At 40.9% G+C, this 23002-nt stretch overlaps 2 protein-coding genes across 7 annotated transcripts; one reads left to right on the top strand and one right to left on the bottom strand.

Moving 5' to 3' along the window:
- The first annotated feature begins 72 nt into the window (after positions 1-72).
- LOC119030783 lies at positions 73-3636 on the top strand. Its single transcript, XM_037118642.1, has 5 exons — positions 73-430; positions 1563-1721; positions 1822-1923; positions 2959-3141; positions 3263-3636. Exons 2-5 carry the CDS (start codon positions 1563-1565, stop codon positions 3461-3463), a joined length of 645 nt encoding a protein of 214 aa, XP_036974537.1. The 5' UTR covers positions 73-430; the 3' UTR covers positions 3464-3636.
- Positions 3637-3823: 187 nt separating this feature from the next.
- myo1ca (myosin Ic, paralog a) lies at positions 3824-22914 on the bottom strand. 6 transcript variants are annotated; one of them, XM_037118639.1, is made up of 36 exons: positions 22752-22914; positions 20862-20950; positions 19738-19828; positions 19362-19428; positions 15791-16207; positions 13301-13459; positions 13069-13184; positions 12170-12368; positions 11910-11990; positions 11593-11772; positions 11401-11499; positions 11012-11125; positions 10854-10925; positions 10639-10758; positions 10459-10541; positions 10221-10326; positions 10012-10092; positions 9848-9939; positions 9636-9730; positions 8974-9020; positions 8747-8827; positions 8495-8600; positions 7942-8059; positions 7730-7843; positions 7558-7634; positions 7321-7389; positions 6778-6862; positions 6512-6671; positions 6306-6389; positions 6119-6212; positions 5952-6007; positions 5720-5855; positions 4736-4806; positions 4555-4652; positions 4355-4454; positions 3824-4222 (listed from the first exon to the last, which is right to left on the bottom strand). In XM_037118639.1, exons 5-36 carry the CDS (start codon positions 15806-15808, stop codon positions 4196-4198), a joined length of 3138 nt encoding a protein of 1045 aa, XP_036974534.1. In that variant the 5' UTR covers positions 15809-16207; positions 19362-19428; positions 19738-19828; positions 20862-20950; positions 22752-22914; the 3' UTR covers positions 3824-4195. The 6 variants fall into 6 exon arrangements, with proteins under 6 accessions (XP_036974534.1, XP_036974532.1, XP_036974533.1 ...); XM_037118637.1 differs by having other exon boundaries at positions 19738-19897; positions 20862-21118; positions 22752-22896; XM_037118638.1 differs by having other exon boundaries at positions 19738-19897; positions 20862-21075; positions 22752-22894.
- Positions 22915-23002: the final 88 nt, after the last annotated feature.

Genomic DNA, 23002 nt, shown 5'->3' with positions numbered 1-23002 from the left:
ATACCCCCCTCACCCCACCCCGCCGCCGCCACCCCGCCGCCGCCACCCCTATGTAATAATCAGTACATTGTTTCATAGGTTTGAAAATCACACAGATGCTGCTGACAATGCCCATTTGCCACACACATGTGACAAAACAACAACTAAAAAAACAAGAAAGTCAGAAAAAAAAACATCTGTATGGAAGTTAATCAAACCTTAGTCAAACCTTATTAGGTTTCGTGTTGGGAAAGCTTACTCACTTCTGCATGAATCATACAGTGACTAAGTAGATGCTGAGAGAGAGAGAGAGAGAGAGAGATTGAGAGAGGAAAGAACCAAACCAAACCGAAAGCAAGAGTCCGGCAAATATATAAACTGTACATGAGCCTCACTACAGCATGAAGGTATCTGGCTCCTGTTTGAGTTCACTGGTCACTGCTCCTACAAGGTAAGCCAATCTTAAGAATGATACACACTGCAGACAGGAGTTGTACGGTTTGAGTATATATATATATATATATATATATATATATGTGTGTGTGTGTGTGTGTGTGTGCGTGTGTGTACACACACAAATATGTATATATGTATAAATTAATATATACAGTATATATGTATATGTATATATATATATACATATATGTATATATATATCTATGTAGTGTATATATTAATTTATATACTATATATTTTAAGAGACATGCATTAATTTGTAGTTTGTTTTCATGTCTCATGTTAAAGCTTAACAAACAGCTCCACCAGGCGCTTGATAACATCCAGCATCAATAGTCAGTTCCATTCCCATACCATTTCTGCTGTTTATTTGTGTGGAATTGAGCTCACTGTTGTTGTCAATACTTTGGAGGCATCATGAGAAAACACTGGCATGGTTTCTGACTCATCAAGACTGTGTTGCACCAACAACACATGATGCAACCAAATAAAACAACCAGATTTAAACGGAGGATTCGCTTCTCTTTTCGACATATTGACTCAAACATGCAAGGGAGCCTTAAAGAAAAAGGTTATCCGGGCTCTTCTCCCTTGCGTCCTCCCTTGTGACAGGCCTGCAGTGATATGGCGTGCTAACACAGACGACAGATTGCAGTGTCGTCTGGTCTTCAGGATTCGAAGACACTATTGAAAAAAATGCTTCCTTCCACACTGAAACCATTTAGAGGAATCAAGACGGTTCTTTTTCCATGCATGTGCAATTTGACCAACTGCGTCAACATATTACTGAACTACATAAAAAGAAAGCATATAAGGGGACGTCATGTGGTGGAGGGTGGCGGATGTGGGTTTGATTTTCTTTCAGTAATATTAGTGACCTTCCTTCCGGATACTAAATATGGAAATTGACAGCTTGGTTCCCATAAAGAGAATCTGCATACTGTAATGCCTAAGTTCATGTTGGAAGTGATACTGTGGCTCATCTTGTTGTTTTTCTTTTGAAAGTAGTGCACACAGAAGTGATCCATCTTCACCTGACAAGCATCTGAGCAGTTTAAATTTAACAAAAGATGATATGTATATATATTGACATTACCCCTCATTTATAACTTGTGTCTCTGTTTCAGATGGCTCTTTGGTGGCAAGCTCTCCTCCTCCTCTGCTGGACACTGAACTGTGTCAGGTCCTCTGCTCCTTCTCCACTCATCCAGAGGAATAAATACAACAACTCCTTTCGTCTCACGAGGTCCACTCGAACCCGCGTCCAGCAACTGCAGAAGAAATACGTGAGTACTAACACCGACTCTCAGCTTGTGACTGTGACCTCTGTGTACTCATCAGCTTCACCTCACTTAAAATCTTTGATTGTTTTCTCTGTTTTAACAGACGGAGCAGCAGTTGGGAAACAAGTATTTTGAGGACAGAGGCCGTCAGTTGAGGGAGCTGCCGTCGCTTTCTACAGATTTCTACAGCTGGCTGACGCTGACGGTTGGTATCTTCTTGAGAGTTTCAAAAACAATTCCATAGAAAAACCACGTTTTCTGTAAAATGCATTGTGTGTATTTTTCTGAAAATTTCTTTCATTGTCACTCTCCCTCCCCGAATATTGGGATTAAAAAGACAAAAACTGATGACATCATCAGAAAGTCTATTCTTGCAGAACGTAAAATCTTGTAAAAATTTGAGTGGAAGTCCCCTTTTAGAGCTGCAAGCTTTGAAAGGGGGGTGTTGTGCAACGTTTTGGTTATGTAATCATGTGGCTGAACGTTGTCAGTGGCGGAAAATATATTCACATCCTACTAATGAAAAACTATTAATACATTAGAAGTAAAAATAGTTCACAAGTAAAAGCATTCAGAAGTAAAAGTATGTAAGTATTATCAACATGTACTTTAGGTATGAAGAATAAAAGTACTTGTTGGGCAGTCCAGTGGTCCCTGCCATTGTTTGACTATTATATATTTGACATGTCTTCTTAGATTAATGTATACATGGCAGCTTACTGCTGTAGACATTTCAGGTTGAGCCCATTATAACAACTTTATATGCTGTTGGTTAGTTTAAAGGTGCAATATGTAAGAATTGGCCACCTGTCAAATTCATACCTTAATAACTTCAAACATAGCCGCCAACTTCAATTAGCTAGTATGCTCAGCCAACCGTAGGTCTTGTGGTCCCATTAGCTGACTCTCTGAAGGCCGGGAGTGTTGGTCTTGTTTACTATTGAACCTCCTGAGCTCAGAAACACAGCCCTAATTTCAGGTTTGTAACGATGTTTTCAAGCTCATGTGTGTTTTAAGAGTTTATTTAGTGTTAGAACAAGGAGAATTGAAAATCAAAAAATTTGGGAATACATGCCAAAAAATATATTTACCTCTGAGATGTAGCTGAGTTGAAGTACAAAGTTGTGTTAAATAAATAAAAAAAAAACCTTAGTAAAGTACCTCAAACTTGTTCTTAAGTGCAGTACTTGGCTATATGTACTTGGTTTCATTCCACCACTGTCTGTTGTTGTGCGTTCAGGACTGGGATCGGCTGCACGCTGCTTTCTGGGACATGCAGGCCTACTGGAATATGCTGGAACAGAAGAGAAAACAGCTGGAGAGACAGCAGATTGGGGGGCAGGCGCTCCGCAGCACTTTACCTCAGAGCATCAGGCACATTCAGCTGGACCTGAGGGACCTGATGAGCCAAGTCAGCAATCAGGTATCGACAATCTTCTAACTGAAATCCACCCACGTGGTGTCCCCTTTTCAGCCCACGCAGAACGCTAAGGAGGAAGTGATACCACCGTCTGACAACGATATTGTTTTGCTTTCTCCTCCAGATGAGTTACATGCGGAGCTCTTGGATGAAGCCAACCTCTCCGACAGCACGGGCACCCTTGCGCCCAGAGAACAGATCTCAGACATTATGGGACAGTCGTGTGGAAGGTTACGTCATTCTGAGGGATCTAGACCTTTACCTCACCAAGCTGGCAAGAGACTTCCTCCTGCTGGCTTCAAAAACGCACATGACTCAGCAGTGAAAAGCAGAGCGCTGGGTCCATGCCGACGTGCACACATAATGATGAAAAAGGCTGAACTGACAATCAGCACTTGAAGGGAAATTGTGATTAATTATTTTAATCAGTGCTTTAGAAGGTGTTGTCAACAGTCAGCATGGAGCTCTCTCTCTCTTTTTTTTACAAGATGTTTTACTGAATATTTATGGGCTTTCTTGGGTATTTCCCAGAGTTTCTGATTCACCTCTAACTGCAACTTAGCAATAAGCTGCCAGAGCAGATTAAGCACACTTCCCAGCATCCTGTTTTTCCCCTAAGACCTCAATCTACTGGACTTTCCAAAGATATATTTACTATTTATTAATATATTTATTAACATACTTATTTATTTCAAAGTGGTTTGTTTATTTTTCTGACAATATAGAGATAACGTGTTTTACATTCAAAGACATTTTATATTTGATATATTTAAATATGTATGATTTGTGTGACTGACAATAAACAGATGAAGCATTTGGAACAGTGACAACTTCATTGTGATTTTCTAAAAAAAATCTGAGCAGGAATTATTGCCGACATTTAAGACATTCTGGTAATAATGATGATGGATATGAATTAATAAGAAAGCCTTCTTCTGTTGAGCATGTTTGTGCCTGCGTGTGGTGTCATCCTGCCAGCTACCAACTAACAAATAATGACTTCTGAGTGGCAATCCTCCAGTCAGCTGAAAAGAGTACTGTCTGGTTGCTGTTTTCTTCATGTGGTGTTGATCCGAGGAGCAGTCTGCAGAGTGAAATCAGATTGAAAACACAGTCAGCTGGACGAAATGTTTTTAACATTAAAAAAAAAAAAAAAAAAAAAAAACCTTCCTCCCTGAAGGCTCTGCACATGACATCAGTACAGCCTCTGACTCACCACTAGCAGATGTCCTCGCTTGCCTTTGGTCACCTTCAGCTCTGAACCCCTCACGAAATCAATGATTCCCTCCTTTCCTCGAGCCACAGCAAACCTAATACTGTTCACCGCACGGGAAGCAACAAATAAAAGGACATGATAGAGATGAGTACTGTTGTGTTGACACAATCACAATAGAGAAGCAATCAGACATTCCTCACCTGCCCGGGCAGACGTTGACGTAGTTAACCTTGTTGGCCATCATGGCTAGTTTTGTCACCAGCTCAATCACATGGCTGCAGTGCAGCACCACGTCACCCTGACGGGGGGGACACAGCTGTATTTAGTGTGGCTGCAACAGTCTGTGCAGTAACCAGTCATGTCTGCTGTGTTTCATCTCACCTTTTGCTTATTGTCCTCACTGGGCATGTGCACAACAAACATCCCATCACTGAGGGAGCTCACAGAGATACCTGTTCAAAAGAGAGACACTGCCTTAGACTCACAGAGCACAATCGAAACCCAGTAGAGCACATACCTCCACCAAAGCCTAACAGTTCCCTCTAATTCAATCAAGCCTAATCCAATTTCAAACTTGACAACCCTGTATCACTCCAAATGTTTAACCACCAAGAACTGCTTAACCATTATTTAAGCTCAGCACATCAACATGTGTACACTCATAGATATCAGCTGATTTTTTTTACATCAAGATCCAATTAATTATTCTCTGAGAAAACTCATATGAGCGTAAAAAAAGGCCATAAAGGTCCTGTCTCACAGTGTTAGAGAAAGTGAGAAAAAGATTCCTGAATCTGTTCCTTAATCCAAATCCATACCAAAAGTCTATTCTGGGGTGAGACTCATTCTTTATTCAAGTTTTGTGAAAATCCATTCAGTAGGTTTTGTCTGATCCTGCTGACAAACCAAGCAACCAACCAACAGATAACATGGGTGAAAACACATGGTTATGACTTAATCCGGGACATTTTGTCCAAATTCTTTTGTCTATGTTTAACAAATTGCTGCCACAATTAATTTATAATCAATCACAAAAATGGCTGCAACTAATGATTGTTTTCAGTATCAGTTAATCTGCCAATTATCTTCACGTTTATACGAATAATCCTTTAGTCTAGAGGGAGCCTTGGCTGTCATGGATATTTCTGCAGCACTGTTCAGAAAAAGTACAGTAATTTATACATAATGAATTCTGGAGGTCACAGACAAACAAACTTAATTTAAAACTGTAACACAACTGCAATAAAAAAATCATATGGAGATGAGTATGAGCTCAGCAGGGATCACAGATTCAAGGTTATTGCTTGATATCTTAACATAATGCATTACTCAAATCCTTAGTCCCCACTCGGGGCTGGTTTTCACCTCTCAGAGCTGAGTAGTCGAGCTTCTGTTTGATCTTTGTCCTGTCCACAAGCACAGCAAAGGTGTTTGTGAGCAGCAGCTGGCGTGGGCGAGGCTTGAAACCCCTCCTGTCATACTTTATGACCGAGACACCATACTGAGAAGCGAAAGGAGACACATGACTGTGAGGCAGTTGAAAAGTTACCATGCACTAGTGTTATCATCATAGAACAAAAGCCCCTGTAAGTCCCACCTGCACTTTGTCATTCCCGAGAGTCTGCACCACTTTGAGATTGATTTGCTCACGTTCTGTACAAAGCAATGGGAAAACTTTCGTAAATGTTGTGTGTTTTTTTTGGTCCATCACCTGTATGGTTTGGAGTAAGCGTGGAGGTAATGAATGCATGTATCAACATATACCCAGCCTGGAGTCCAAAAACAGCCTTCCCACACTCTGAGGGTAGCTGTCCTTCTGATCCTTGAAGATCTTGCTGGCTTCAACTTTCTGCATCATCTGGAGCGAAAGAAAACAAATCAAGCAAAAGTAAAAGTTAGAAGGTCTGTTTATTTTTAAGGTTCAAGGCTGTGTCTTCTGTTGTCAGTGTACCTGCTTCTTCCATTCAGGCTGGACCCTCCTGCAGTACTTCACGGTCATGTTTCTCATGTGCATCCTCCGCAGGTGCTCAGAAGCCTGTGGGGCATCATGGAGATGAAAGTGCAGAATTTGTGATTAGTAACTGTACATATTATTACTTGTATTCTGTCTTTTATCTGTAGGTCAGTCAGTGCACTCTGTAATCACGCTGTTTGTACCTCAACGACTAAGGGAGGAGGTGTCGGCCAGCTTTTGTCCAAAACACTCTTGGGCAGGTTTTGGCGTAGATTCTTGAGGAAGGAGTAGCGTACATGATCCAGGAAATACTCATTCTCAGGGCAGTACTCCTCATGACGGTAGATGAAGCCTTTTATGAACCTGAAAGAATAAAACATATGCTACAGGGTCAATTTATCATACATGCAAAATACAGCTGGAAAAAATAGATCACGAAATAAACGGTAACAAAGTATCAGTCAAGCACCTGCGTATTAACTCAGCAGCCTGTCGACGCCGCTTAGCCCTCCTGCGTGCTTTCATCCCTCGCCACCCAGACTGGATCACTATCACTACACATACACATACATGCATATATTAAACACCAAGACAACCTCCATACACAGCCAAAGAGAACATCCCGAGGTTAGTATAGCAAACACAGAGAGATTCAGTTTGGGCCCAAATGAACACAAGCGCGTCCACTCAAATACATCAGCGGGAATGACGAACACGTGGATCAGAAAACAGCCATCCAAAAGCATGTTTATAAGCATGTACATACATGAGGTGATAGTCCCAGTGGAAAAGTGTAGGAAATCCAAAACAACATTTAGAGAAGTAAAAATGAAAGCAAAAACTCATCTGAAAAGCAACTCCAACTAAAAGTAAATAAATATATCAAATCAAATATACAAATAATCACATACTTAATCATCTGTGAGTAGTTGTTCCGTTTTTTTATTGCAGTTTTTAGGGACACACACACACAATTCTCTGAGATGGAGGAAACAGTAGGAGGTGCTCTGACCTGCGTGTCTGATGCGTTGGTACTTGGCTCTCTCCCTGTAGCCTCGCCATGATGTCTGCAGGGTCAAAGCTGGAACACAAAAGAAAATAATCAGAGGTACATTTATGTTTTTCTCACGTGATGTTCAAGAGATGCTGCTGATAAATACATTCTGAATCAGGATGTATCCAACAAAGGTAATATTTATCATAATACATCTTTCACTTCAATGTTTATAATCCCACCACTGTTACTTACCGATCTCTGGCTTTTTTGCTTCTAACGCGTCCTCAGTGGTGAACAGTGTTTTTGGGAAACGGATGAAGATTTTTGACCTACCGAGGGTAGACAAAGACATTTTTTACACTCCATTTAACGAACACCCACATATCTATTGTGGATGGCACCATTATCTGTCTCACTCTCTTACCTTCCCAGTTTGTACTCCTCTGGTTTGTAGCCGAGGTGGCTGACCAGTGTCGAGACGCCGTCTGATAGTCTGCCATGCCAATTGGGCCACGTCTCAGGACACAGGGGCTTATACCTGAGGCCATTTTGCGCACAATTATAATGAGAGAACATAGCGTAAACAGAATGTACAAACACTTGGGCTGTGAGTCACTCAGACAAAAGGTCAGTCACCTCTGCAGAAAGGCTTCAAAGCGACGTCGATAGGCAAAGCCAGCTCTCCTGACCCTCAGGTTTTCCATCAGGCCTAGGTACTTCACCTGGTGTCTGACCAGAACTTCATCAAACCTTCCTGCAGGGACACATCGTATTCACTGGTGATGATGAATGAACTTATGAAAAATATTATACAACACCTACTAATCTATACGTTAGATTAAATACAGACACTCACATGAAGAAACAGCCAGGCCTTCATTTATTCTACATTCATTATTAGAAACACTCCCTTCCTCTCTTTCACATCAAAATGTTTATAAATCATAACAATGACAGGAATTGCAGAGTTTTAGTGTGAGACAAAAAAAAAATTAGAGGAGAATTAATCAAAATTAATTGATTTATGAGTGAATATATTCTTAAGGAAAAAATAGGGCGTAGAGTATCATGACTGCGTTTTACAGATCTCTTGCAATTACAAGTGACATTATTTACAAAAAGGCTTTTATTTGAGAATAAAAGTACTATAACCTACAACACATTTTTATTTCCAGATGTGAGAGTGTACCTGGCTGCTTGGCATCATTAGGTTTGATACAGCGTACGTAGGATGGTTCTTTAGACATGAGGATCTCCATGAGTTTCATCAGGCTGTTTTTGAACTGAGTGGCAGCCTACATGACAAGTTAAAAAAAACATGAAACTGTGGGAAATTCTCTGTATATTTCTGTGTGTGTTGGTCATGCCATGCCATATGCAAAGTATAAACCACAGAGCGAGAAACAAACACTCCTGCATGCACACACACAGAAATTCTCACCATCTCTGGGCGTTTCTGGTCTATCACTTCCTCTCTGCGGAAGCAGTGCCGTAGGATCTGGTTATCTGACTGGCACATGACCTGAACAGAGACCAAACCACACAACCACATGTCAGCACGGCACCAGGCCCCCCTCTTCCTCTTCCCTCAACAATGAGAAGGGACAAATAAGGATTTAAGGGCTGTGGTGAGGCTCTACCTTTGACATTTTCACTATCCTTCCTCACCTCTTTCAAGTTCCTGTTCAGCGAATCATTGTTCTTGTCAAGGAAACCTGAAAGAGAAACAAAAACACAGCAGTGTGTCGTTACAGAAGCTACAAGGAACTTCCGTTCTTTGCTGATTCTGGCGACCTCTTTAGACAGCAGTGGTACAAGCACCACTGCCTTGTGTTTAAAGATCTTGATCTGGCGAGCATGTGCATTTGTTTTGAAAGTAAGAGAGAGCACCTTATTTTGTATTTCTGTTATTTTTAAAATTTTATTTCTAAACACACAGCTGTTTGCAGAGTGCATGACGATGAGGTCATGCATGTATTTGTAAGATTAATCACTATAACAGCACAATGGTGAAACACAGTAAACTCTTCTAGTGCTGTACCATACCAACAGACTGCAGAGCAGCTTTGTTTCTTCAGACTGTGAGACTCCTAAATTCATCCTCAGCAGTAGGCCATTAAAAGGCAGCATTCATAATAAATATAATAATTACATAAAAATAACTTATTTTTTTGCTGATGGTACAAATTAGCATATGTAGGTCATACAGACGCATTATAAATAAATAAAGACTGTAACCAATTTAATGTTCCTTGATGTACGTTTAAGGAATCAGCCTGTTGTGGGACACTCTGAAAATAACAGTCAGCTAGTGACAAATAACATCTTACCATTGACATTGTAGTTGACCTCTCCAGCATAATGCAGCAGCCTGAACTCCTCTCTGCTCATCACCCTGCGAGTTTTTCCATTTGCCAACTTGTGACTGAAAGACATAAATATACACACACATGGATATGTACAGACAAGCAGAGGCCTGCTGGTATAAGAGGCTGCAGTCAAAAGAGTCTGGCAAAATAATATGATATAAGATGATGCCTACGTGACAAAATGGGGATGGCCGCCGAGTGCGTCTTCCAATTTCTCTAAAAAGGAAACATCACAGGTCTCTCCAGGTCTCAGACACTCCTCGTCCTGAAAACGAAAAAGGTACACCTACAGCAACAGAAGGCAAAGCTACACTATCATAAATGGAGAGAAACGGACCAGAATGGAGATGATGCCTTTGTGCTTCTCCTCTATCAGGTCACAAATGATCTTGTTGTCAAAGTACTGCACCGTCTCCCACTGAAATTAGAGGGAAACATTTGGAGTAGAACAATGTTGTGTGGTATGGAAATAAACATGTTCATAAAGATAACTTGTTTATCATGTAATTTATTTTCTTTCAACTGCACAACCAACAAAGGACTCACTGCAATCCCCTCTGTCTCATACTCCTCCTGCTCGGATCTCAGGGTGAGCTCAATGAAAAGCTGCTGGAGCTTCTCGTTGCAGTAGTTTATGCAGAACTGCTCAAAACTGTTGGCAGAAATATGAGGTGAAATGCATGCTGAAGTTATATGCAAAGGTTTCTATGCATTAGAGACCACAACGAACAAAGAATCTGGTTTAAAGGTGAACAGAACAAGGGAAATTGATTTGAACTCATACCTATTGTGTTGTAGGACTTCAAATCCATAGATATCTAGAAGCCCTATAACTGAGGAGCCTTTACTGCTGTGGTAGAGTTCATCCTGCATGGCATATGAAGTGCACAGAATGCAATAACTGGTAAAACAATGCAACAGCCCCACAACACGACACACTATTGTCTCTGAGTTGTTACTGCACCTTCAGAGCCAGCGACTGGTTGATCTTTTCCACCAACCAAGTGAAAGTCCGACCATACACAGCCTTAGCCAAAGCATCGCGGGCAGACAAAGCCTGCTCGAAACTTAGCGGGCTGATCATCTGTGATGGATGCAAGGATGACGCAAAATCACTAAATCGCTGAAGACACAACAAACAGCTGAAAACATAAGCAGCGAGGACAAAATGATCGTCACCTCCTCTCCTTTGGCAGTGAGCTTCTTGTGAGTGAGCGCCTCCCCGAGGGCCGAGCCATCAACACCCATCAGCTGAAAACAACAGCACATCTGTTCTCAGATTTGCGAGTTTTTGTGCATACTTGAACATCCAATAATACCTGTGAGACTGTTCTGACCTTTGACAGATGGTGTATCTGTGTCTCAGTGGTGATATAAGTTTCTCCTTCCTCCCCTTCTCCAAACTGAGTGTTCCCCAGATGGAGAACACTGGCGATGATATTCAGCAATTTCTGAGGTCAGACACAGGAAAAACAGTTCACAGATGAACCACTTTTTATTTTTTTAAGCTAGATGCATGTAGGGACAGTCAGTGAGAATGTGATCATCAATATACATCAGAACCACAAAGATTTGAGTTTAGTTTTCCTTTTTAAAACAAGTCCTCATCTACTTCAGTTGTCTAGGAGAATGTTGCAACACTATCTTGCTGTGATAAACCAGAGAACATTAGTGAAAATTACAACAGTAACAACATTCATTACAATCATTCACGGCTGTTACTCACCTGCACTTCTTCTTCAGTGAAGCCAATAACAGGCAAGGCCTTCATCACAACCTTCCAATTATTCTTGTCACTGACGGAGCTCAGTCTGGGACAGTTTCCCTGAGCAAGACAATTAAATGTTACGCTGCAACTCATCGTATGATTGTATAAATCTTAGCCTGAAAACAAGTGATTCACATCTGTGCATCACACCTTGACCAGGTATTGGTACTTCTGAGGGTTTCTTTCAAGGTCCAGTGTGATGAGCAGGTCGTCTTCCCCTCCATCCAGAAGCTGATAGAAGATGTGGAAGTTCCTCTCGCCGTGGTTCTGGTGCACGACACGTGATTTCTCGAGAAGGTAATTCAGGATGTGACCACCCACTGGCGCTCCCTGGGAGAAGTTAGAGTAAAAGACAAGACCAGAGGATGACAGTAAGAGGCAGTTTTCGCAATCTAGAGGTCTTAATGTGAGCTTTTCCAGCACATGTATTCATATTTAGAGTGAGGAGGTCAATGGGGGTTGTTTACCCTAAAATCAAACTGGACATCCATGTATTTTCCAAAGCGACTGGAGTTGTCATTCCTTAGTGTTTTGGCATTGCCAAATGCCTGCACAAAGGAAAAAAGCCAGGAAATTAGAGGGAGGAAGTGAAATCAGTCTAAAAATAGCAAAAATTAAATAGCATTAACAAGCATTTATAAATGTGAGAAGATAATTCAGATTTTTCAGATCAACCAAATAAAATATGTTAAAGAAAAATAAGTCAGTGATAGCAACAGTTAAATACCTCCAGAACAGGGTTAGACTGCAGTAGACGGTCACCAAGGGCAGCCATGTGATCATTAGTGGGGCAGGTGACAGCGTAGTAGAGCAGGATCTTCTTGGAGGCCTCTGTTTTACCTGCTCCACTCTCACCTGATATGAGAATACACTGGTCCTTCCTCTCTGTCCGCATAGCCCGGTATGTGTTGTCTGACACGGCGTAGCTGAGGGAAAACACAACAGCAGCTTCAGCCACAGACTAAGAAACAGCTGAAACACAGTGGTGGAATAAAATCACATACAATGCTTTTCAAAATGTACACATTCACTGGGTAAAATAAGAAAACCACTACTTTTTTGCGTTGTTCCTGTCACATCAGCAGAAATGTTCATTTAATTTTTAAAGCCTTAACCGGAAGATACGATGACATGCCAATGTTATCATGTATTCTCTACAGACATTACAAAATTGTGATTCCCTATAAATTGTAAGATCAATTAAAAGACCAGTCTGTCACAATAAATAAATCAGTGAAAGGAAATCATATCATAAATATTATAAATATTCTATCTGATGATCTATAAAGTAAAAAGTCAAAATCAATACACACATAACTTCTTTTTAGAATTCCTGTGAGATTTTCGTTTAATTATAGGTTGGTAGAGCTTGTAGTAAAATTTGTAAATTAAATTACATCAGACGACCTCACCAAAAAAGCCAGCACACAAATTGACAATGAAAATTTTGTTCATTGCAGCCATTAGGTTATTTTTTTTTACAATATATTTACTGAGCTATGTGTGAAAGCCTGTGTGGAGGATTCACTTTTAAATAATTATAATACACACACCATATGATCATTGGTTGGGCAGCTGACAGCCAGAACAAATAAAGAAATGTGTGAGGAGAATTAAATGACTCACATGTGAGGTGATATCTCATAGAAGCTGACCCCTCTGTAGCGTTCCATCTGCGGCTTGGAGTAAATCTCCAGCTCTTTGTAAGGGTTCACCGACACCAACACTGAGCCAATGTACGTCTGAGCCAAAGCATGAGAACACATTCAAATATGTTTCACCACCCCAAGTGATATGTTTTGGAAAAAGTGAAAAAAAGGAGCTTTTTTTAAAAAAAAAAAAAAAAAAGCTTTATTACGTAGATGAGGTTTTCTCTGAAGCGTCTGCGGAGGTTCTCTATGAAGGCTGCCTCACTGTTGTAATTTTCCAGCAGGACAAAGTCCTGCACCCCGACCCTGTCTCGGGCGGTTAAGGCGCTCTCCATCACCAGGCGCACTCTTCCTTCAACATCCACCTCCTGTAGGAAGAGAGAAGAGGCAGAAGCATAAAAAACAAGACATAAAGTATGAGATAGATGAGAAGAGAGTTTGTATGCTCTTACTGATAAGCTTCCAATAGATGTAACTAAACTTTTGACCAGCAGGGGGCGAACAAAGCCCATTTCCATTCCTCCTAAGTGTGATACATTCACCCAGTTATGGAAGAATTAACATCTGGTGCTCAGTACAACATTAATTGCCAAATAATACATTCCATTTATGGAGAAAGACAATATGTCTTTCAGAAATATCTTCAAAATATCTGTGCAAATGACTCGAGACTCACTGACCACAGCACCACAACAACCCTCTATAAACACACAAAGTTAGAACAGTTCCAGCAAGACTTGCCAAGATTAAACAATGAAGACATTTAAGGAATCCAAATGATAAACAGACAGGAGAGACTCTTCTGTTATGCAATGGGTAGATAGAGTATTATGATGTATGAACAGTACACACAGTTCTATGTCACCAGACAGGATTAAACCAAAGCCATGGGGAGAGTGTGTGTACATGTCAACCTCAATGTGACGGCAAACATCATAACGCAGACAGGAAATAATTACAAGTCGGCAGAGTGAAATTCTCAGATATGCCCTAAAGAAAGTAATATTACACACAACCACATGCTCAAACATGCGCACATACACACAAAGAGATAAAAATGTCAGCAGTCAATACTTACTGATGATAAATATCCAGATGTACGCTAAGGTGTGTAATCAATGCCTGACAGCAGCCAAACCAGCTGCACTTCAGATACATCTATGAGAGAACTCCTGCTGTTTCTCTTTACGCATTCATAAGAACAACAAGCAGAAAGTGGAACAAAGGGGCTAGACTTCCACAGGACTTCTGTTTTTCTTGAATGCAAGAGGCTCTCAAGGGTCTCATTTGGCCGGTTAATGGCGGTAAAAGGTCATTATCTCTGAGCGCTGGATGCAGGAAAATCCTTAAAAAAAAACATGAGGACAACAGTGGAAGATAGCCAAGAAGCGAGAGCAAAGGAAAGCCGCTTGATGCTTCCACTGCAGGCCCCCCTCCTCTCTGCTTCACCTTGGAGTATTGTTCTTCCACTCCTGCAGGTGGGCTTCCTACAGATAGTAATTGCAGTTCACAGTCAGATTTTCCAAAGGATACAACGAAGGAATGTCAGGGTCAGGTTTGGGGCAGGCATTCAGTGGATGCCACTTAATGTTTCTATGTGGGCGTCAGCAGCTGTGCTCGCTTTTACATTCACTACTTAGGATTTGAATTTATACAATCAGGGTCACCAAGAAATTTGCACTTCCATTTATGACTGGATGGCAAAAGTGGAAAAATGATCAGCGTAGACCAGAATTATCATCACATAGTTTTAAGATGCTGGGATGTAATGAAGGTGCAGTTTGCAGGCTGACTGCACAAGCAAATGTACTTGCTTTAGTTTGACTCTTATCACAAATATATAGCTCAAGGTGGGCTTGCTTGTTATGTTATGTTTATAATGAAGCTTAAAAAGCACCTCCATGTGTTCAGCATACACATCAACCTTTCATGGTAGACAACACTCAGCTGCACTGAACTGTAACAGACTCCTCTGGCATGAACCTTTCATTCCATCTTCCTCAGATCTCACACCTTTTATGTTCAACTCATCCAAAACACTTGCTTCCAAAACATATGAACAAAGCTACTGCTGTTGCAGGGGAGACACTGTGGCTGAGACTCCTTAAGGGCTACAGGTCAGGGATGGAGATACAACCAGAATGCAGCTTTGTTATCAGTGACCTGACCTGAGGCTTGGCTGCCACAAGAGCGAAAGGGGCTTGAGTGTCTTCACTCTGCGTACTAGGGAGTGTCAGTGGAAATCTGCAGGTTTGTTTGTGCAGCAGCAATGACAACCAGCGAAGAGACTAACTTTACAGTGGGACTTGGCTCCAGGCCCCCATGACTAAGCTCTGCTGGGCCGACTACATTCGGATTGTCTTCCTTATAAGGCATGCCCCACCACTGTGTCCCAGGGCGAGCTGCTCTGGTACCACAGCTGCCTCTGTACTGCTGATGTGCCAGTAATGGATATGGTGGAAAAGTACCAAGTTCATCCTCTTTTGGACTGCTTGGATTAAAGCTTATACAAAAACCAAAATACACATTGAGTCATACACAGGCAAAAGAAAAAATCTCAGGGTGACTCATTGTTCTGCTTTTATCTCCATGAGTGAAAACAGTGAATTGAGGGATTTGATCTTATGCTTCACTGATATCAAATAAAGCGCACACACACATGCACACAGGAGGGAGCATGATGGTGCTCAGGATCTTACCCTGCCTTGGTACCTCATCCTGTTCAGTTGTTGCTGGAAGTCGGCCGAAGTGGTGGTCCCCCCCAGGCTGGTGCTCCTCCTCCCGTGTCAGACAGGGACTCCTCAACTGCAACCACTCATCCACCTTTGCCCGCAGGCGACACAATTAGACAACTTATCCTCTCCTCTCCCACTTCACTTTCTCTCAGCTTTCGTCTCTTTCCCCTCGTCTTCTCTCCTCCTCGTCTGGCTTCCCTGCGAGGACAAAGCATACGCGCTTGGGCCAAAACACCAACAGCCCTCTCTTCTTTATACCTTCAATTCATCTTCCCTTTGACAGGTCAAGTAAATGTCTGCCTCTCCGTGAGTCCCTCTCTCCTTCCTTCTAAACTATACGACAAGAAACAAGGGCAGGAACTCCTCTCACACGTCACACAGCTGGACAAAAACGAGAGAGAGAGAGAGAGAGAGAGAGAGAGAGAGAGAGAGAGAGAGAGAGAGAGAGAGAGAGAGAGAGAGAGAGTCAGGGAAAATAAGCTGGTGGATAAGGCAAGAAAAAAAGAGTGAGAGAAGGAGAGCGCTGGAAAAAGTTGCTAAGAGCCCCTAACTGTAAAAACATGTAATCACTGTGCAGCAATATAAAAAGGGGAAAAAAAACAGAATCACATGATGACATCTCAGTACATTCTTTCTTTCCTTCCCTCCCTGTTTAGTTTGCTCCCTCCCTTTTCTCCCACAAGCTGAGACAGATTCACATGGGAAGTGAGTTATGGGGGTGTGTTTCACCAGCAGGACCGCCTGTCGCCTTGTGGTTGATGAAATAACTTGCATCATAACATCACTCTGCTGCTATTTTAAATCAGAATAAAGAAATGCATGGGCCATCGGAGTCCTTACTTCTCTCGTTCTCTCCTGTTGGAGGCATTTTTGGGGAGTGCAGTTAAAGGCCACATCGCCCCCCCCTTGAGAGAACAGCGCCCTCCCCTGGTATCCCTGCCCACTTCTTCCCTCTCACCCTATTTTGCCTCGCTCTGTCTCCACGCCTCACTCTCCTTCCTCTGCCAGCATCATCAAATATCCAACACTGAGGAATCTGAATAATGTTACCCAGATGGAAAAAAAAGCCTCTTGCCCTTTTTTTCCCCCTCAATCTCTGGCTGTCTCGTCGGTTCTTAAAGTGAGGAGGGAAAAATCTCCAGGCTGCTCCCTCCCTACCACTCTCACATATAGTCTAGATAAACTGTGGGAGACTCAACACATCCACATTCATTATAATATGTGATGCTGTTCCATCTCCCGCCTCTTTCACGATCAGAGGTGAGCAGTCCTGCCAGGTCTACCGTATGTTTGCTCACTTGAACCTTTTCAGTCAAAATGTGTTCTCACATTTCTTTTCCGTAAAAGGTAGCCTCCATACCCTATTAGTTCACTCATTAATGGCATTGCATTTAATATCAATGTGCTCTATTCACACCGGCATCACCCTCAATGATCAGTCACTGCAAGGTCAGCTTTGTATAGAGCACAAAAAATCAAAAGAAACGTGTACAATAAGATCAAAGTTGATCATTTAGTTGGCACTCAGAGGTGGACTACAGTTGAATGGGGGGTATTGTTGGATTCCCGTATCAAAGGCAAACAGCACTCAGAGGAAATACTCTGGACAAGAGGTGAGGTGGTCTGCATGCTTCAGGATGTGCTGTATTAGGGTTTCGAATGCATTAAAAGTAAACATACAGAAATAAATTCATACTGAACAATTACGCCTATTGTTATAACTTTTTTTGTGTTCTGAAATGTGAGTACAGTGAGTTGAATGAACTAAAATGTGCTCATGTTCACAGGAGCATCACGCGTCCATACTTGGCCACCAGGTGCTCATTTGTGAACATTCAAGTATTGGCTTCAGGTTCAGGCCTGGTTTCTCTCAACCAAGAACCACATTTCCACCAGAAAATCCAGGAACCTCTGGGGAAACTCAGTTTGCTTCAATGGCAGGGATCAGCATCTAAATCAAGTTCTGGTAACATTATATTTATCCCGCAAAAGGTCCTCACTTTGTGGTTATTTATTTTCACAAGCGCAGGAAAATTTGGTGTCCCCTTTCATGTTTTTATGAAAATCTGTTCTGTAGTTTGCGTGTAAAACTACTGCAGACAAACAAGCCTACAATCAGAGAGGTGAAAATCATACAACACTACCTTTGGCAGAGGCAATAATAATGATGATGCCTGTCCGAAACTTAACATGACGTCACTGTTGCTGTTTATTTGCATGCAAAAATTATGTGTAAACATCCACCACTTTTCCTTATGTCAGCACACTCTAATCTTAGTTCCATGAAAAGTAATTCATGGGACTAGAAGTTTCAGGCACTTTGGGTGGAAACATTGCTAAGATGTGATATGGGTCTGTTTTCTGGACTGCCACTTGAGATAAATTTCGCAAGCGAGACTTTGACACAGCAGCTTCCACTCAAATCAGGAAAAGTGTCATCAGAAAAACAGGGGTAGAAGTAACTAACTACAACTTTTCAAATTACAACAGAAGTCATTTTAGGGGGGTTCTTGTACCTTTATGAATATTTATTGTAACTGTACTTGTACCTAAGTATGCATTACACCATTTGATATACTTAGTTACTTTTAAAATGATAACAGAGTATGGGTACTGGTGTCTCAGACAGAATATAACGTAGATAGACTGCTGGCAGCATTCTTTGGTTTACCTTTGAAGGGCATCCAAGACATAGCATGTGTAACCACATGCATGTGGAAAACATGAGGGCATGCTCCTAACACATCTGGCTTCTGTACTCAATACACTGACCAGCATCTGGCACAACCTTACTGCTAATTAAATAAAAAGAAAACACTAAATTCAATCAGAATCAAACTACAGTTCCACTGTAGAGGCCATCTTCACCACCTGAGCTTAATGATGCTTCCTCCTGCTTTATTTTCCAGCTGAGTTTTTTTTTTTTTTCAATAAGTGTTCCTATCTTTGTTTAGCAGTTCCTGTAAGGAGGATTTCCTTCCTAGCTGTTTCCTGATGTTCAGGGTCTTCCTTCATGACCGTTGTTTGAGCTCAGTTCTGATGTGAACTATACTATACCTACGTTTTAGCTCTATCTGCTGCATGTGTTCATCTCCCTGCTTTAAATGGTTTCATCCCTATATCAGTTTACAATGCGGAGAACCTCATGTGTTTGACTGGAACACTTGCCGTGTAACAGTTGTTAAAACAGATATGGTTGGAGTGAGCTGATTGATTAGGACCGACTTCCTCTCTGGAGCACACCCACTTTCTTACCAAAACACTGTCAGATTGAAGACTGAAAAAAATTATTTTTTTCTGCAGATGCAATCCTTTGCCTGACTTCAATTTGCATAATTATATTAAAACTCAAAGACTAATTCTGAACATCTGACATATATTACAGAGAAAATCCAAATAATCCTGGCACAATCCTCCTGTCATAAACTGACTGAGTCTGAAGTATAGGAATCCTCCTTTTTCCTTGTTTTGTATTTAAATTGCTATGGCTTTCCGATTAAACATAACAATTAATCACAGAGGAATGATGACTTACTCGGGTGGGGTGGAAAATGGGTTGTTTCTTCTCTCTTCTCTTCCCCTCCAACCAATTCTCTCTCCTTCTGTATAACATACACACACATCAAATAGACTATGTGACAGAAAAAATGAGATCAGATCAGAGCATCAGATGTTATCTTGAGCACATATCTAGCTCATCTAAATCTAACTTTAACATCCTCAATTGTCAATTTTTTTCCCTCCGTGTCTTTGATGGGTTATGTTGCATTAGTCATGCTTCAGTGTAGAAGAGCTACTTTGAGGGTAACAAAAAATGAAGAAAATGTGAAAATGTATGAATACTGTTTAGGTTATCTGGCCTAGCTTCCCTAACTTGTGCTGTTGTGCTTGGTAGAGACGCCATTTCCTACCTATTGTCCATCTGTGCTGAGCTCCGTCACCACCCATCTGCTGTCCCTTTCACCTCGTCCTCACCTCTACTGCCTCTCAAACCCCAGATCCCTGTTACACCACAGCAGCTACTTTATAGATTGGTCAAGGTGTAAAACAAACCCCCCACGAATCAACAAGCTGTGGAAACACATTTATATACTGTATGTTGCAGGGATTTAGAAACAAAATTAAAAACATGGCAAATAGATCTGTAAATACACACATTTGTATCGACTGTTTAATCTAGGGGCATCATAATGAATGTAGTGAAGATGGAGAGAAGCCACCGTGCGTGGATTGTAGTGTACCATGTTGTATATGTTGCATTTTACTATGTTGTGGGAGCTCAGTGGGAGTTCCTGGTAAAATGAAGGTGAAAGAAAAAGGAGACAAGTATCTATTGGGGATGTGATTATCTCGAGTGTTTTTCTTAATAATAAACACATGAGGATGAGGACGAGGTTTCAGGTCAATAAGGTAACTTAATTTGCAAGATCGTTGAAACAATATCAAACATCAGCTTATCATCTGATCAGCACCGCTTCATAAAGCGTATGAAGGCTTAGGGCTCTACCTAGTGGTAGTTACATAAACTACACTGAACTGGCTTCACGCCTCTATTTTTAGTGAAAGGGATAGATTGCCATTACATTTGTCTGCCCTGAAGATGAATCCTAATAAGTTTGATGGCTGTTTGTCTTTTCATTTAGCTCCCAAAACATAAATAATTCCACTGTCATACACTCTCACAGGACTCTCACACTCTGACAGGATTATCTTAAAAAAAAAAAAACAAAAAAAAACAGACAGAATGCTGATCTGCATCATTTTCCTCAAAAAGTGCTTTGACACTATGACGATTCTATTTTTGTTTAAGCAAAACATTTACTATTTCTTCCACCAAGTCCAGCACAAAAGCTTCAATTACTTTAACTGAAAAACAGTTCAAGCATGAGAACATTGTCATATTTGTGCATTACAAAACACAAGCATACACACATTCATACAAATGTAATGTACATACACATCTGTAATATACCATAAACACACACATGCACACGCACATATAAACACATACATGCTAACATACAGATATGCCTACCTTATTAGAGTTAATAATCAGAGTGCATGAACAGCCTCCCTGGAGCTGCACAGTGAACACTTTCTTCCATATCCGTCTCCTGCAGCAGTCTGGTGGTGGCCACCACTTCGGTTACTTGTCACGCTGAAGGTGAAGCTTGTAGACTACACAATTAACTGGCAGGCGGACTTTCTCCTCCCAGAAGCCTGTCTAAATGCAATCCCACTGGGAACCGCTGAATCCAGGCGGATAAAATTACAGCACAGCAGAGCTTCTTTCTTGGAAAGGAAACTTGGAATGTTTATAGAAGGTGAAAACTGTGGCCGCATTAAGCCTTCATTGCTCAAAGGTGATAGGTAATATCTGGTATTTTATAGCCTATAAATCCGCTAGGAGGCGGCAATGCTAAAGTAATGGGATATGATACTGATGACTGATGCCAGCCTCTGTTAGAGGTGGAAGAGCTAAAGTGTACCGTGCTGTTGACTTGTACAGACAATGTATGAGAACATTAGACTATACTTGGTTGCCTCAACTAAAATTCACTGTCTAGATGTTTTGAAAATTAAAGGTGCACTCTGTTTTTTGGGGAAAGAAATTGTAATCAGAAGAAAAAGATCTTCATTTACTTATCTTTTGTGTCTTTACAAACAAAATAATCAAACTCTCTCTGAACACAGGACTTGTACTTGTTAAGGAGTAGTGATATGGTGTGGTACTGAATCTGAGCACCTCTTTCATGTCTAGACTTTGTTTCTGATAAGATGTCATATAATAACATGTCCTGCTGTACAAAATGTTGTTGTCAATAATGCATCATCATTTCAAAATAAATATTACTATGTCTAACCTTGAAGGCCTCAGCCAATAGGGTTAGAGATAGTAACCACTCAATACCACTCAACCTAATGTATGTCGTCCATTATAAACACGCTTAGGTCTAAGTGTAATTTCAAGGCCATTAGTGCGGCCCGGAACCAAAACTGATTATGTCTCATAATGGCTTAAAGAAAAAGGTTAACCAAAAAATGAAAATTCAGTCAACACAGTCATCATGTGATGGAAGTCAAGTGATGTTTTGCTGTCCACAAAACATTTCTTGAGCTTCACAGCAAAACAGTGTTGCAGCATTCTAATAAACAAGTAGATAGGGACTTGTTTTAGAACATAAAAAAACGCCTTAAAAAGCAGAAAAAAGTCCCAAAATGATTTGAAAAACATTATTTAATCTGTCAGTGCTGGTCGAGCTTGTGCACCCACTTCAGACTGGGTGCATGCTAATGCACTTAGCTTAGCCGCTTGTTTTTTTCCTTTAAAAGTTAATGCTATGCTAGCAAGTAGAACTCTACCAATATTTTAACTGACATTGACACCTCATAGATATGGTATTCGTGGCATTGGTTCCAGCACATATTTTGTCCATGCGCCAACATCAAATCTTTTTTTGTTTTGTTTTGTTATTGCCACAGAAAAATAATTCCGAAAATGTTGCTCGGGTAAATAATAATTATTCAATTCCCAGTCAAGATTATTGTTTTAGAGTAGTGATGGAATTCAGACAAAGATAAAATATCCTCCCTCCTCTAAGAAAATGTCTTTGTCACAAGTGATTGATGACAACATCTTCCATCCATATCAATATCAGAGTTGTTTTACTCCTCTATATTGGCACAGCTCGACTAGCTAGCATTAAAAAGGTCATGTTATAATATGTCTGACATTTCAATAATCAGAGCACAGTTTAAATTTCATCTTCAACTACTTCAATCAATTTACTTTATTATACTTTCTTTAGTGCAATAACATTGAGATATAAATCAAACTGTAAGTTAGCTAGCTAGGCTACTGATTAAAAATCCTAATATCACATTATGAAAGCTACAAGTGACGTAAGTAAAAATGTTCACTCACTTATAGTTGGTTTAACTTTGTGAAAACAGAGTTTGTGTCGTCTTAAACCCTCCACTTTCTGTATATAAATGTTTCAAATGTCGCTATAAGTTTTTTTCTTCTGTCATGCTGTTGGACCAAGGAGCTGACAAGGGACAACGGACATCTGTTGGCCTTCGACGTCATTCACAGCACGCGCAGTAACGTTCGCCAACGTTAAATACTCCTAGACATTCTGTCAAAGGTCGCGAGACGTGATGATGCAATGTGAC

This window comes from Acanthopagrus latus, chromosome 13 (genome assembly GCF_904848185.1).
Source record: "Acanthopagrus latus isolate v.2019 chromosome 13, fAcaLat1.1, whole genome shotgun sequence".
Lineage (NCBI taxonomy): Eukaryota > Metazoa > Chordata > Actinopteri > Spariformes > Sparidae > Acanthopagrus > Acanthopagrus latus.
Note: the sequence above shows the minus strand (reverse complement) of the source record. Positions and strands in the feature narration are given on the sequence as shown.